This window comes from Oryctolagus cuniculus, chromosome 13 (genome assembly GCF_964237555.1).
Source record: "Oryctolagus cuniculus chromosome 13, mOryCun1.1, whole genome shotgun sequence".
Lineage (NCBI taxonomy): Eukaryota > Metazoa > Chordata > Mammalia > Lagomorpha > Leporidae > Oryctolagus > Oryctolagus cuniculus.
The window spans coordinates 12761139-12777932 of NC_091444.1; the positions used below are offsets into that span (position 1 = coordinate 12761139).

Below are 16794 nucleotides of genomic sequence, written 5' to 3' on the forward strand. Positions count from 1 at the left end.
CTGTTATACCAGATGCACAGATGTCAACGTAGAGACACAGGAAACACTAAGAAGCAAGGTAGAATGATACTGCCAAAAGAACACAATAGTTCTCCCTGAGGTAGATCCTGATCTGATGGAAATCAATGAAATGCCAGAATTAGAATTGAAAATTATGATTGTAAGAAGACTCAATGATATGCAACCAATAGAATACAGATACAGTTTAAGAAATGAGGAAAACAATTGGTAACATGAATAAAAATTTCACTAGGAAGATAGAAACCATTAAGAAGAACCAAATAGAAATTGTGAGGATTAAAACTTCAATCAATGAAATTACAAAAAACAATTAAGAGTTTTAACAAAAGAAAATACTAAGTGGAGAAAATAATTTCTGACCTCAAGTACAGACTTTTAAAATAACCCATGCAAACAAAAATAAAGATAAAAGAATTAAAAAGAATGAAGAAAGTCTACATGAAATATGGCAAACCATTATATAAACAAATATTTGCATTACTGGTATTCCTGAAGGAAAAGAGAAGAAAAAAGGTGTTGAGAAACTGCTAAATGAAATAATAGTTGAAAATTTCCTGAATCTTGAAAAAAAAAAAGACACGGACATCCAGAAGCTCAAAAGGGACCACGTACACTCAGCCATACAAAGATCTTCTCCAAGGCACTCTGTAGTGAGATTTTCAAGTTAAAGATGAGGAGAGAATCCTAAAGACAGTAACAGAAAAGCATCAAGTTACCTGTACACTAACAACAGACTTCTCAGAAACCCTACAGGCTAGAAGAGTGTGGGATGATATATTCAAGATCTTAAATGGAAAATATCCATAACCAAGAGTATTATATCCAATGAAGTTACACTTTAGAAGCAGGGGACAAATAAGGTATTTCGCTGGTACTGAAAAAACCAAGATAATTCATCACCACCAAATCAGCTTTATAGGCACTTCTGAAGGGAGTCTTACGTTAGAAGTAGACATGAAGGGGCTGGCACTGTGGCATAGCTGGTAAAGCCACTGCCTGCAGTGTCAGCATCCCATATGGGTGCCGGTTCCAGTCCTGGCTGCTCCACTTCCAATCGAGCTCTGTGCTAACGGCCTGGGAAAGCAGTAGAACCTCTGAGTGTTCATGAAATGGCGCGGTCTTCTCTGAGGGGCCATCTCAAGCCCTGAGTGCCATCTTAGGCTCTGGCCCAGTCGCCATCTTGTTGGTCTCTCCAGAGTTAAGTTTCAGTTCCTAAGTCCAGCCTGGCTACCAGGAGTCAGGTGACCAAACAGCCACACCACAAGCGTAGACTCCACCCCACTCTAAGGGGATTTGCTGCTCCCACTCCCTCATCCTTGCACGGTGTACCAGGCCTGCCTTCCTGCACAGGCTCTCTTCTTCCTCTTCCTCTTCCTCCTCTCCCCTCTTTGCCCTCTCTCACCCTCTCTCTTCAGCCTGTTGGGTTCCCCCCACCTAACAATAAACCTTCTCCCTTACTCTGGTGTCTGGTGTGTTTTGTGGTGCCCTTACACGGGGCACAGGTGGTCCCAGAACAAACTCTCTGCCAATGACTATCGAGAGCCCATAAAGGAAACTTGGTCACTGTGGAAGGAACAAATCAAGGTAAGTGATCAGTGACTCTTCTCTAGTCTGTCTTTTTAATCTTGTTACTCCACTTTATTAATCTGCTGGAGTGACCCTGGCTCAGAATTTAGAAGCTAGATGGTATTGTGTTTTTCCTCTCCTATTATCATGCAGTTCTGTTTTCAATTATAAAACCATGTATTTTCATGCACTCAACTCTCCCCTAACTCTACACCTCTCACACTCACTCTCTACACAAACATTTGCTGCAAGTGGGTTAATGAGGTTCTCTATTTTGAGTGCTCTTGACTTAGTAGAACTGGACAGGTAAGAGCTCAAAGGACCAATTCAAGCTGCAGAACAAGTAGGAAAAACAAAAAAAAAAAACAAAAAAAAAAACAAAGGAAGCCCTATTTAAAATGCCGTCAGGAGGCCACCAAGGAGGCCTGCCTACTCCTGCCATCCAGTTTCCTGCTAATAAGCATGCTGGGAAGTTGCAGATGATGGCTGAAGTATTTGGGTCCCTGCTACCCACTTGAGACACCAGGATTTAGTCCCAGGTTCCTGGCTTTGGCCTGTCTCAGCCTTGGCACGTGGGGAGTGAACCAGCAGATGGAAGATCTCTGTCTCACTCTGTTCTGACTTTCAAATAAAATGAAAATAAATAAAAATATAAAGAGTTTTCATAGAATTTTCTTTCCTGAAAAAATACTGTATATGTTATGTGTAAAGTATTGATGACGTTTTTACAGGGCATAGGAAAGGAAAGAAAAGATATGACTAATCTGCAATTTGGCTATCTATTAGATCTTTTAAAAACTTTTGCTCAAATACATTATCCCTCTTAGTAGTTTTTTTATCTGTTCTACTTAATATGACTGGTTTAGATCTGTAATTGATACACAGTTATTCTTAAGTGTTGAAAATTAACTGAAATGTGATCCCTGTTGAACATGGTGGTGGGAATGGGAGAGGGAAGAGATGTATAATTTGGGACATGCTCAGGCTGACTTGCCCCAAGTGGTGGAGTTGGAAGCATACCAGGGGATTCCAATTCAATCCCATCGAGGTGGCATGTACCAATGCCATCTCACTGTTCCAGGTGATCAGTTTCAGTTCACAGTTGGTCATGGTGAAGGGACTGGGAGTCAAAGGGAGCACATAGACAAGTCTAGTACCTGCTAACGCTAACTGATGGAGTAAATAAAGGGGAGAGTGATCCAACATGGGAAGTGAGAATCTCAGCAGACTCATAGAATGGCAGATGTCCTAAATAGCACTCTGGCCTCAGAATCAGCCCTAAAGGCATTCAGAGCTGGCTGAAAAGCTCATGAGAGTATTTCAGGCATGGAAAGCCAAGACACTCTGGCAAAAGATCTCTGCGAGTGAGATCCCAGTGGAAAGAACAGGTCATCAAAGAAGGAGGTACCTTTCTCTGAAGGGAGGAGAGAACCTCCACTTTGACTATGACCTTGTCTAAACAAGATAAGAGTCGGAGAAATCAGAGGGCTTCCATAGCCTTGGAAACTCATGACTGGAGCATAGGGAGATTACTGATGCCATAGACAGGAGTGTCAATTGGTAAAGTCAACAACAGGAGTCACTGTGCACTTACTCCTCATGTAGGATCTCTATCCTTAATGTGCTGTACATTGAGATTTAATGCTATAACGAGTACTCAAACAATATATTTCACTTTGTGTTTCTATGGGGGTGCAAACTGTTAAAATCCTTACTTAATGCATACTAAACTGATCCTCTGTAAAAAAAAAAAAAAAAAAAAAAAAAGAAATTATCAATTCCCAACTTGACTCTCACTGGGATTAAACATGACAATAGGTCTGCTCTGATTTCATCATCATTTAAAAAAATCATCTATTATTTTTCACTTTATGTTTCTGTGTGGGAGCAAACTGTTGAAATCCATACTTAATGTATACTAAGCTGATCTTCTGTATATTAAGATAATCGAAAATGAATCTTGATGTGAATGGAAGGGGAGAGGGAGTGGGAAAGGGGAGGGTTGTGGGTGGGAGGGACGGTATGGGGGGGAAGCCATTGTAATCCATAAGTCGTACTTTGGAAATTTATATGCATTAAATAAAAGTTAAAAAAAAAAAAAAACTTTTGCTCAAAACTACTTGATCTAGATGCCATAAGGAATGAAATCATTTTTAGAATATTGCACTGCTGAAAACAGGTAAACCTAGTAGTCCAGGGACCCAAAATTAATTTGTATTCATCCCTTCATTCTTTGTGTGGTGATAAGCTGCCGGGCCTGATGTTCAGGGAAGGACTGGCTTTGCAGTCTGTTGCCATGTGTATTTTCACCCTTAATTACTCTGGCCAGTTAGTTTTAAATAATTAATTAGCATCTTTGAACCTCTTGGTAAGCTAAGTATTCATTATTATCTTGGAATCAAATAATTCTTTCAGAGAACTTACAATAAAAGTAAAATCAATGAAAAGTTGACCATAATGGAAACAAACTCATAGGAAATTGAAAACTGAAAGAGCATATTTAATCAAAAGGTCCCAGGATCCTCTCTTGCTAAAACTATAATTAGCTTTTGCTAAGCTTGAAATCAAAATGTATGATTTTACTTTATTTACTGGCTATGAGTTTCATTCTTGAATTACATTTCTGCTCCGCAATTTTTGTTTTTATTCTCTAGAGAAAAAAAAAATTCTTCGGTATGCACCATGTATTTAACATGTCCTATACTCCCTTGAGGTGCACAGTTTAATTTTTAAAAGATTTTATTTATTTATTTGAGAGCTTGAGTTACCGTGAGAGGGAGAGACACAGAGAGAGGTCGTCCATCCATTGGTTCACTCCCCAAACAGCTGCAACAGCCAGAGCTGCACTGACGTGAAGCCAGGAGCCAGAAGCTTCTTCTGGGTCTCCCACGTGGATGCAGGGGCCCAAGGACTTGGGCCATCTTCTACTGCTTTCCCAGGCCATAGCAGAGAGCTGGATTGGAAGAGGAGCAGCCAGGACTAGAACTGGCGCCCATATGGGATGCTGGCCCCGCAGGCAGAGGATTAACCTACAGCACCATAGCACTGGCCCCGACGTGCACTGTTTAGCACGGCTGTGTGACTTGCTAGCTGCTTACAAAGTGTACCACAGTGTTATCCTAACATAACAGTGTGTGTTCCTCCTTCTGAAACGACAGGTTCTTGTGCAACCGCAGGTTGGATTTCCTGGGCACTGTGACAGGTTCTTCACAGACCTGATATCTGGTCTTGATATTAACATCCCAAGCCAGGTTAATATTATCATTGATTTTCCAGGCAAGGGAAAACACATTTTACTGACATCAGGTGTTGCACTGCACGATATAAAGCTAGGGAGCTGTGGGATTCAGTTGGCTGCTGAAGGGTTCAAGACCTCTGCCACAGGGCAGTGACAATTATAGAGCTAATGATTGCAATAGCTGGTAATTATTAAGCAATTAAAACAAACCAGGCATGTGTTCAGGCAACACATATTTTTAAATCTCAAGTAATCTTGTGATTAAGAAATCGAGATTTAGAGGAAGAAACTAATTTGCCTAAGATTATATCCAAGATATTCAATTTAACTGAGATTCACATCGGGGCTCTTATCTCTAAAGTCTGAACTAAACCTAAAAAACTGAGACAATTAGTACCTAAATCATTAGTCTTTTAAAAGTTTGTGGAATGTGCCGGTGTTGTGGTGCAGTAGGTTAATACTCTGGCCTGAAGCGCCAGCATCCCATATGGGCACCGGTTTGAGACCCGGATGCTCCACTTACAATCTAGCTCTCTGCTAATGGCCTGGGAAAGCAGTAGAAGATGGCTCAAGTCCTTGGGCCCCCTGCACCCATGTGGGAGACTTGGTAGAAGCTCCTGGCTCCTGGCTTCAGATTGGCGCAGCTCCAGCCATTGCAGCCAATTGGGGAGTGAACCATCAATGGAAGACACCTCTCTCTCTCTCTCTCTTTCTCTCTCTCTCTCTCTCTGCCTCTCCTCTGTGTATCTCTGACTTTCAAATAAATAAATAAATCTTAACATATCTTCAATTCTATTTTTCCATAAACTTCTGAAGTACCTTCATACATGATCTAGGACAATATGAAGGTAGGAATGTGGAGACAGGGATGATGATAGAGTTGAGATTGTTTTGTTTACTTTCATAATTTAGTACCTCAATATTTCATTTAACTATTGCAAGACAGGACAATAATGAGGATAAGGCTATGATATTGCTTCTAACGTGCATGAAGTACCTGTTCTCAAACCTGGCAACTTTCAATCCTACCTGTCCAGTTTGTAAATGTATGCCTCTCACCAGTGGCAGGCATGAAGCCAAATTAGAGCAAAGATAGACTGTCTGAAATTTTGATTGCTATTGTACATGATATTTTACAATGTGTTATTGCTGAGCTGAGAAAATACTTATATCATTCTATTTCTTTTAAAAAGACAAGTTACTGATCTAATTTTAAAAATTTAATTGTATGCAGTGCCACTCATACATCAGGTACCACAGAAATATTTCTTTAATGATAAAATGAATAAATGAATCAACTAAGTCAGTGTAAGTGCCCCAAGTTCATTGCTCACACAGGGCCAGATGCAACCATGGTCCACTTGTTCAGCACAAAGCCAGTGATGGGGTCGGGCCACGCGGATACTTGCCTGAAAAGAGTCTGCACATTGACAATGGTCTTGGCGTCTGCCATGTAGTCCTCCTCTGCGCTCATGGTGCTCTCTTTGTCCACAACCACCATGTTGGCAGCAAAGGTCACTCCACACCTGAGTAAATCATCTAGGCTTTGATAAAAAATCAACAGAGAAAAGTGGACTTTAAGCAAATTACCAGATTAGAATCTGTGCTAAAATGTTCTTATTCCCTGCACTTCTCTAAGTTGCCCTTAGAGGTGACTTTTACAGACTGCACAGGTAAACATTAGTGGGAATTATAATATTATGTATTGAGATAAAGTAATTTTTATTTTGGGCTCTTTACACTTCATTAGGTCTTAATGTTTTCAGAATATCTATGTTAAGATTATTTAATCACTTTTAATTATATAAATGAAACACTGAAACACCAATTTGGCAGTCAAATAGAAATAGAGCATGTTACAATATTTCTTAGTTAACATACTATTACAAAGATGCAGCATTACATATTTTTATTTCTGAATTATTTTTGGTAAGAATAGATAAATAAATAATTGCCGTATTAATTTAGGTGGTCAAATCTAATGAAGAAATATAAAACTATGAAATGTTTATTTTTAAATGTCTATTATTTATGTAAGAGTAAAGTGTTATAGACTGGTTTTACACAGCCCAGGCATAAGAAACATATGAATCTGTTGTGCTCCAGCCTACAGCTTGCCTAGCCTAAGTTTTTGAGAGAGTGATTGAATAACCTAATTTCTTTAGCTTTACTGGAGTAATCACTAAACCAGGGAATAAACACCTGTGAGCCATAATATAGTCTATATTCTCCTAAACTATCTCTTATAAACGCTTTACCTACTATTCTCCCGAAGAATAAAAAGAAAAAGTTTACCACCAACACTGAAACAAGGAAAGCATTATTCTCACTACTTCTGCTTCACACAAACTAGAAAATGGAGGGCTGAATTGGATGGGGAAGACTAAACTTGAATGTGTAAAAAAATGTTCTAGGTGCAGAGTTGATTGAAAACAAACAAAAGTAAATGGGTTAATTGATTTCCACATCTTTTGACTTAAAATAGGAAATATAAAAATTAAAGAACAGCAGTTCCTTATAGATTCTTAAATTGGAGCGTCAGGGCGCTGAGGATCTTTCCCAAGTCATCGTTGGTTGAGTTAGCCATTTCACTTTTGAGGGAATTATTTTCCTTTTATGGGAAGGTGGGAAGCAGAATTTCTTACTCTGTGATTAGGCGAGAGAGTATTACCGAAGCCTTGAGTCCAAGATCCCCAAGAGTAGTCTAGAAAAAATATTTTGCTTGAATTAGGAACAGTGTTCTGTAGCAGAGATTTTATGGCTAAAACTGTGGAAATAGAATGTTATTCCAAATAAATTTCCCATAGTAAGAGGGCTCAGGACCATAATCTAACAAATATAAATGACCTCCAGTTTAAAGCCATGGGGATATTTGGGTCCTTTTTGTATCTGGGAAGTCTGGCATACTTGTCCTTACATCTTTCAATACACATTTAAAAAGGGAAGAGTCAGATGGAGATGGATTTAATATGGTCTCTTGTAGCTCATAAAAATGATGCCTAGATCATATGACTTCAAACCATCTTAAAATTTTTGATGATCATCTCATCCTATTTTAGCTCACAATCTTTTTTTCCCATAAAAATAACATCTCTATGATAAATAAATAGACAAAGGGGAAGATGAGACAGTAGAAGGTGAGACTGACTAGATGAGGTTACACGGATGGAAGCTAAGATAGGAAGGATAACTATTCAATGGGGAATAATTTAATAAGCTGAAGTTAATGCTTGCCTCAAATTTCACCGTAGAGTACCTGTGCTAAACTGCTAACAGCTATCTGTACTCAGATGTGCCAGTTAGTTACACCCTTGGGATACTACTATATTTTGCTCCTAACTTTGGAAAATTATTTTAGTAATTATAATTAAGCATGAGTTTACATTCATAAGAAATACACAATATTGGAATGGTATTCCTGCAGCAGGTAGATTTTTCTGTATGACTTTAAATTATTATTTTTATGTTTATTAATGTTGCACTTAATCTTTTTTTTCTTCTTTTGGGCAAGTGACCAACATATTCCTGTAACTCATGGCTATCAGATCTGCAAGGCCTCTCTTCGAAGTTCTTCCTTCAGGATGGCTGCTTTGCACACATTGGCCACCAGATGGCGGCCCAAGACAGGCAATCTGGAAGGAAACTAGACTAAAGTTAGGGACTCAAGAGAAGCTTGCCTTTCTACCCCTCGGCTGAAACTCCCTTCTCCGAGGAGTATAACGGTGTATAATAACGGTGTATAACGGTGCAGTGTGAGTGGCTGTGTGTTTTAATTCACTCAAAGAGATTTGTTTGTTTCTCTTTTTTAAGGAAAATGTCAAATAAGCAAAAGAGAATTGTATAATGAACCCTCTTGTGCCATCACTAAACTTCAGTTTTTTACTTGTTGACAATTAAGAACTCTAGAATTTGTCACTCCTTGATCTTTTACTCACCAGAAAAGATGGGTATTTGTATTCTTTATCTTTTAAATATTTGGATTTTCTAATGAATGTTAATAATTCCAAAGTTACATTACTGGTTAGAAAATACTTCTAGGATTTTAAGGGTGATTTTAGCACATCTCACTACATTTTAGTGAGTTTGCAAGTATTATGAGAACTGGATGCAAGTTATATTAATGGAGAATGGAGTCTAACTATAGTTCATCATGATTGACCTTCCACAAATTCACAGCTAATAAATACTTTCAAAGATAAAAAACCTGATTTTTTTTTTAACACTACAAGGTGAAATGTAAGCACTGAAGTGCCAATATTAGCATTTCATTTTTAAGGCTGTGGCTGAATTTTTTTAAAGTAACATTTTATAATATTCTAATTATGTTAGCTTTCTGATAATTTTAAAATGTATCTTAGGAATTCACTATGGTGCACATACACTTATTTATATTTTAATACCAATGCATTATATACTTTTGTCCTTTTAATTGAAAAATTAAGAAATTATATACACTGTGACATATGCCTGGAATAAAAGTAAATTCTTAAGAAAATGCTCCAATTTATAAAACTAAGAAAATGAGTACTTCTAAACAATTCTAAAGGTTTCCAGAAGCTGTAGTTATGATACCAATGCATCAAGATGTTAAATCCTTAGGGCTTTTTCCCCACCACTTTGTCAGTAGTAATAATTTTATTCATATAGATGACACAAAACTGATAGCTTTAAAAACTGACAAAACTGACAAAATTGACATGCAGCAGGATTTGTTTTACTTCAACAACAGACAACTGCTAAGGGAATTTAATACACGATGTATAACACAAGAACATAAGCTCTACATGCAAAGTATGTCATATTTGCAATACTGACATGGCAAAATTACACTCATGCAAAAACAAGGCACAGCACACGGCAAACCACAGGACACTACACCACTGTGCCAAAGATATTGTCACCTACTTGTCAATGGAGCCCACCATGTAGTAAACCATTGGAAACCAACAGATTGCATCCAGAAAATGCATATCTGGCCTAAGTAGCAGATGGGTTACAAAATGAAACACAATGTCACAACAGTGGCAGCACTTCTGGGGAAAGGAAGTAAGTTGACTTAGTTTGCATTTCCGAAACTAAACACTTCCTAACAAGATTCATTTAAGTGCCCTTTTTCATTACATTCATTAGTAAATGTCATTTGCACTTGTAATGGACCTCAGAAGTTGTATTCCAGCTTTCTATATCAGAAATATTATCGCATAATCCTATAGAAATACTGAATCACTGCTCTTAATTATGACTAAAAGAATCTTATCAGAGAATTTAAAAGCTATCCAAAAAAGAGAAGGCCTTGTAAAATGAAGAAACAATGTGTTCTTTTTTTCCTTAGATGACTTAATTATAGCATATCAATAACTTTAAAGAGCAACATTCTATAAGGGATTTATGATCATAGCATACATTACAATATATCAACAGATCAAATCAAATATGCATATCACCATCCAAAATATGTATTAAAGTAGAGTTTCAATGAAAGGAATTCACCCTTTAATTTATTGATTTACCCAATATATATTGTTGAGCAAATATTTATTATGATGGAAATCTTTCTCGCATATTGAAGAAAGAGCTAGAAACCCAATAGTTTCCTAAAACATACTTAATCTATTGTATTAATTTTATAGTTACTAATTCATACATGAATCTATTAACTCAACATTTTTATTCATAAATTTATTTAAAAATCATTTTAATATACCCAGATATTTATTAAAACAATAATGTGTTAACTTGTAAATGCAATTTTTAAAACACATACAAAAATTTTCAAATTATATTGCATTTTAATTTGAAAAAAATAAACAATCCACTTAGGTAAACAGGTGAAATCAAGGGAAGAGTTTAGAGATGATGTTTAATTTGGGTGTTGCAGGCTGAGTGTGAGTTTCCAGCATAATTGAAGGAAAGGGAAATTCTAGTCTAATGAAACCAATAGGACCTACAATTTTCTAGATACTTCATTCCAGCTGGGTCACCTCTTTTCCTCCTGTATTTCTTTTTTTGCTGTTATTTACCCTCCTACTCTTACACTCTAAATAAAATGAATTCTCAGTAAAGTATATAAAAAAAGAAAACCTTTTAAGTAATACTGCTTTTACAATTTTGACTAAATTATCCCCATCATACCATTTCTTTTTGGTCAGTTAAAAGACCAATATTAGCTTATGAATGTATCACAGTTCATTTTTTTAAAATCTCAATATTTAGTTTATCAGTTATTTTAACTTTTTGCTGTTAGTTATTGAGTTATCTGTTACATCCAATCTCTTCCTGCTAAACATAATACTAACATGCACAGCTTTGGATGACTTTTCTTTAGCATTGGATATTACCATTATCCCAGGACATGCATTGAAGGGATATAGAAAGCTGTAGCCTATAAACAGTTTTTAAGCTCCTGATATATGTTGTTTATAACAAATATAATAATACAGACTCCAGAAGCAGCCTGTGACACAGTGGAGATTTCCCTCTTCCCTCTTTTCTAGACACTGTGCTGCTTCTTGAAATAAGCAGGGCATTCAAATGGTTGGTTGAGACCTCTCTGTGTCTCACTCCCCTTGCCTCCAAACTGTGGAGATGCAGGTCCCACAAGAGTGGAGCAGCACTGAGATTTTGTGGCGGTTTGAAAAACCACCTTTGTGTTTTCTCACTACTATTTTTAATTTATTCTCTTTGTGCCTAACTCCACATATATACTTGTGTATATAACATATATTACATTATAAATATATATAAATACATAACTGTACTCCAACAAAACGAGTATTTCATGTGCCAATAACTTAGGTAAACTGGGTCCATCATTCTTCATTGTTCATCACAGACATATATCTGGATTGGAATACCTTCCTTTTTTACCTTGCCCATTCTTTACATCCAGGTCATTTCAATTTCATTGGACTGTCTTCTCTGCCCCTCTATCCACTGTAATACATTGTTCTTCTAAACCCTAGTAATGGTATTTAATATTATTGAATCACTCAGCTCAATGGAAATGTTGGAAATCTTCTGTGGAATAACAAGTATTGAGGTCACTGGGTGACAAAATGAGCCTCTGTGTTATACCAACCTTTCTGTTGGAGCTAAAACTCAAGATAAGACCTAGACATTTTGTTGCTTTTTCTCGTAGAGATCATAAAAGATATTTGGCCATCATAATTATTGTTTTGCTTTAGGAAACATAAATTTTAGTCACTTGCAATTCTGCCCCAAATAAATGGCAATAAGCAGTCTTCCAAATCCTTAGAAATTTGCATCAGCATCTATATTGTAGGTAGCATGGTTCACCCTTACATGAATTTAGCTATGTTACAAGGTAAACCTAGTCCTCCCACCCTAGTAAATATCCAATACTGATTAATTTAATTATTTAAGGCGTTTCTGCCATATTCTTGGCAATACTTAATTTTACATAACAAACAGATGAGTCCACTACTACTTTGAAAAAGGTGGTTTCAAAGGAAACCTGAAACTTAAAGATTAAATCAACTGTGCATTTACATGCATTGTGCCAGCAACTGGCCACATCATATACAGCAACAACTTGCTTAGTAATTGAGTAACATAAAGGATATCATATGTTCTTAACAGTCTCATCTTTTTCATTGCTGGGGAGCAATTAATTGGCAAACATAACTTTTATATCATAGACATTATTATATAAACCATAAAACATTTACAAATATCAGAGACGTCCTTTGTTACATTACACCTCTTATAAAGCATAGATGCAGAGTTGAATGTAAAAAAATTAAAAAAATAATATAATTAAATGTATGTTTTTGTTATCTGACTGCTAAATATAGAAAGCCTATCTTAAGGAAAGTGGTGAAAATGACAAATTCAATTATAACGCCCATCACAAAAAACTGGACATAAGAAGTATATATCAAAAATTGTTATTAATAAAAATTTACAGATCAAAGTTTTTTAAATATGAAGAAATATTTCAAATCAACAAGAAAAAGATAACTATGATGGGAAACTAAAGATATGACAGAATAAATATGCATAGATACAAACAAAACTCAACGAGCCAAAACTAGTAATAAACAAAAGAATTCAACAAATATGACAAGTAATTGATGTTAACAAACAGAAGATAAATGAGAATACACTGTTAATTAAGGTTCTGCAGTTCTTTTAAGAAAGTTGATTACTATGAACCTAGAACCTATATCCTCATAAAATCTCATAATAAAAACTGCCATTATATGAGAATATTAAATAGCGTTTTTTAGGAATTGAAAAGATGTCTGAATTTTCATTGAATTGAAAAATTCAAGACCATTATTTCTTTCCAGTTTTATTAATAACTATAATTTTTTATTTCCAGTTCTTCAAGAAATGAGTCTGATATGCCTTTATGAGCACAACTTAACATTTCAAAATCCCATTATTAAGTAGTTTATTTCTTCCTAAAAATATAAAAGTTTAATGTCAACTACTTAAAATAAATGTTTTTATTAACTGGGCTTTCACACAAATTCACCCATCACATTGAGTAGAGATAGTGCTATTTTCTTGAATGGCAGAAGGAAAATTGACTTTTTCCGACTGCCTTTCATATGTCAAATATTGCACTTGTGTTTATATGCACTACCTTTCATAGTCTTATAATAACATTATCTTCCATAGTCTCTAACCATTTTACAAAGCAGCAAATTGAGGCTCATATCAATAAGATAGGCTTAGATCTTATCTCAGATCTGATCTACCAGATGTTTTACCATTACTTTGCAAACTGAAGTCGACTTGGCATTGTATGTGAAGGGAAGACTGATGTAACAAATGGGAGGTATAAATAAGATTTTGCTGGAAGGTAAGAAGAACACAAGCCTGGATCCTGCACCTCATCTTTGTGCAGCTTTGGGAAACGTATTCCAGCTTTTTACCTACTTTTCTCTCTTTCATGTGAAATGGTGTCATAAGATGAATAGCTGACCTTTAGGTTGTAGTGATAATGAAAATATTTAAAATCAGGATGGCAAAGCAGACCAAACAGAACAGATGGCCAACAAATTTGAGCTGACACCTGCTCTAATGAGACAGTCCCATGTGAAAGATGTTTTTCAATATGACTTTTACTTAATTGCCATTTTAGAACTAAAATTCTTTCTATTTGAAAATATTGTGAATGCTTCTTTTGGAATATTATCTGTGTGAATGTTATAAATTTAATTTATATTTTAAACCTATGTACTTATGACATCTGTTATTTATCTTTTATTGAATTAATTGATCTTTCAACTGAATTTCCTAAATAGTCATATACCTAATGTTGTTTTAAACAATGCCCATATGAATTTAAAATAAGGTCAATCCCCTGAACTAATGAATAATTGTAGAAGTAGATACTAGTAAATCATAATTTTATGAATCCCTACAGCTTGGGAATATTTTAAAGAAGAAAACATAACTTTCATAATGCTTTAGGATAAACAGAAAAATACTAGCCATTTCAGAGCAACAGATACCTCATTTGTTTAAGGCTTGCATAAAACTTCCTGGAACACTATTTATTGGTATTGTTTGTGTTTACTCACTGTTGGCCAAAGAAACAGAGAACATCACAATGATAACAAAAATTAGAGAACACTTTTGGGCAATACACAGGGAGCTTACAGATTTTACAGCATGTATCTTCAACTTAATAAATAAGCTGAAATAATTATAATATTATAATGATGTAATAAATTGAAATAAAATCAAACCCCACAAGAATCTCCAGCCATAAGGAAGGCAAAGGGCATTTTCAATGCAAAAATAATGCAGTTAAAATATAACTGACAAATTCTATTTTTCATTTATCAATACTACATTAGGTAATATCATAGAGTTGAAAAAACAATAAGCTAGGAATTACATAGGAAGTTCTAATCCTAGAATTGACCTCGGAAGAGGTCATTTAACTTCTTTGGGACTGTTTTACATTATCTGGAAAACAAGAGGTAGTGATATATCTAAGTCACAGGTCTTTCAGTTATTTAAAGTTCATGTTGTAATTCATAATCTTGGAGATTTTGAACTGGTTAATAAATCATCAGTTTTTAATGTAAATGCATTTCTTATGGGAATCAAATGGAAAGTGAAGTTAAAGTGTATAATATCATGACCAACATGTACAGTATACTTAACAGTTATCTTTATGAACAGAGGGTAGAGAATATTAAGAGTATTAAAGAATATTAACTTTTATTAAATGACCTAAAGAATATCAGCTTTATTAATAGATCTTTATGGTCTGTGATAAAATATTTTTTGATAAATGCGGTATCTATATTTATACAGAAATACTGACCAGTTTGCCAGTAATTAAGAGAAGTAGAATTTTCAGATTTTTCAGTTATTAGTCAAATCCAAGAATTAAGATTATACAAACCACCACTTGATTTTATAGTTCTCATAGCCAGATCAACTAACCCTTCAGTAATCAGAGACTTTAGAAGTCTTTTAATCAAAACCGAACAGAAAGGGACTGATTTGTTATTGTCCCCTACAATTTACACGAAGTAAACTTGCAAAAGAGGGCTTGGGCGCCATCATGAGCTCCGGTGGATAAGAAGGGCAAAAAGAGGGAATTAAGGATTCTGAGATAGGATTATTTACCAGATTGGAGACTGAAAAAGAGGAGTCCAAAGTGAACTCCACTACTAAATCTGGAGAGACTAATGGGGGAGGGAGTTGGTTTATGAGAAAATTTATCAGTAAATTGGATCTTGAAATAAATAAATATAAAGAAGAACAGACAATTTTGCCCTTGGCCTTATCATCAGTTCCCACTTCTTTACTCTCAATTTCCTTCCTGTCTTCCTCTGTGTTACCTCAGACCTGAGCTGATTCAGTTTGATCCATACAGTAGGGCTTCCCTAAGGCAATCAATTTTCGAACAGCCCTGTCTTACATACTGTCTCTAGGTAAGTGGACACATCACTAAGCAATTGTGCACAAGTCTGACACATTAGAATTCACACAATCAGCTGGAGGTCTCTGTGTGCTGCTCAGCCTGGCCCTCGGAGCTCCCCACCTGAGATGCTTCAGAATTAAGGCCCTATTCAGAAACGCCTCGGATGGGCCTTCCGGTCACTCTGGCCACAGCCATCACATAGCCCAAACTTTACTCTCTCTCTTTTTAAAAAAGATTTATTTATTTATTTGAACGACAGAGGGGGCAGAAGGGACAGAGGGGACAGGGGGAGAGAGAGAGAGAATGAGAGAGAGAGAATCTTCCATCTACTGGTGCACTCTCCAAATGACTGCAAAAACCAGCTCTAGGCCAGGCTGAAGCCAGGAGCCAGGAATTCAATGTGGGTCTCACACATGGGTGGCCTGGCCACAAGCACTTGGGCCAACTTCTGCTGCCTTCTCAGGCGCATTAGGAGGGAGCTGGATTGGAAGCAGGAGAGCCGAGACTGGAATCATCACTCCAATATGTACAGCTTAACCCACTGCGCCACAACACCAGCTTCCTAATTTTTGCTCTACTGCTTGTTTTACAATTTGTATTTCTTTAGACTTCAGGTACAAGTTTCTGCACCCACCAACCCTACACCACCTACCCTAAATAAGCCTCCCCTTTGCTTATCTGCCAAAAAACTATGAAACAGGCACTGTGTCATCACAGCTGAAAATCTGTCTCCTGAAAACACAAGTGTTCTCAGCCTTTAGAGACAATCATCACTGTCATGATGATGCCACAAAGAGTTAGCAATGAGTATTTTGATAACAGTATATTCAGTATAAACACTACAATGAAATGATAATATATTGGAGAGGTATCTCTGCTGTGAGAAACTTCTTTAAAAGGCAAAGATAGGGTAACATAATTTGAATTCATTTAGTTTATCCTAAAATTTGCATGACTTTGGAATGAATAAGCAGACTGGGAGGATCCTAAGGCAGCATACTGATCTAAGGATCATCTGCCACTAATTTCCAGGCAAGGTTATAATAATTTTAGA

General features: G+C 36.1%; 1 protein-coding gene across 9 annotated transcripts in view; it reads right to left on the reverse strand.

Moving 5' to 3' along the window:
- Window positions 1–16794, reverse strand: part of KCNT2 (potassium sodium-activated channel subfamily T member 2) — a 411093-nt gene that overhangs the window by 77337 nt on the left and 316962 nt on the right. For 5 of the 9 annotated variants that reach the window (XR_007909589.2, XM_051820437.2, XM_051820438.2 and 2 more), the window contains 2 exons: window positions 9731–9802; window positions 6235–6369 (listed from right to left, as the gene is read on the reverse strand). Coding sequence is in view for 8 of the 9 variants with exons in the window: in XM_051820437.2 (XP_051676397.2) it covers window positions 6235–6369; window positions 9731–9802 (207 nt within the window). In the remaining variant the exon portion in view is untranslated. Of the gene's footprint in view, window positions 1–6234; window positions 6370–7470; window positions 7530–9730; window positions 9803–16794 lie in introns of all 9 variants that reach the window. The other 4 variants (XM_051820440.2, XM_017347889.3, XM_008268722.4 and 1 more) reach the window with 2 other exon arrangements.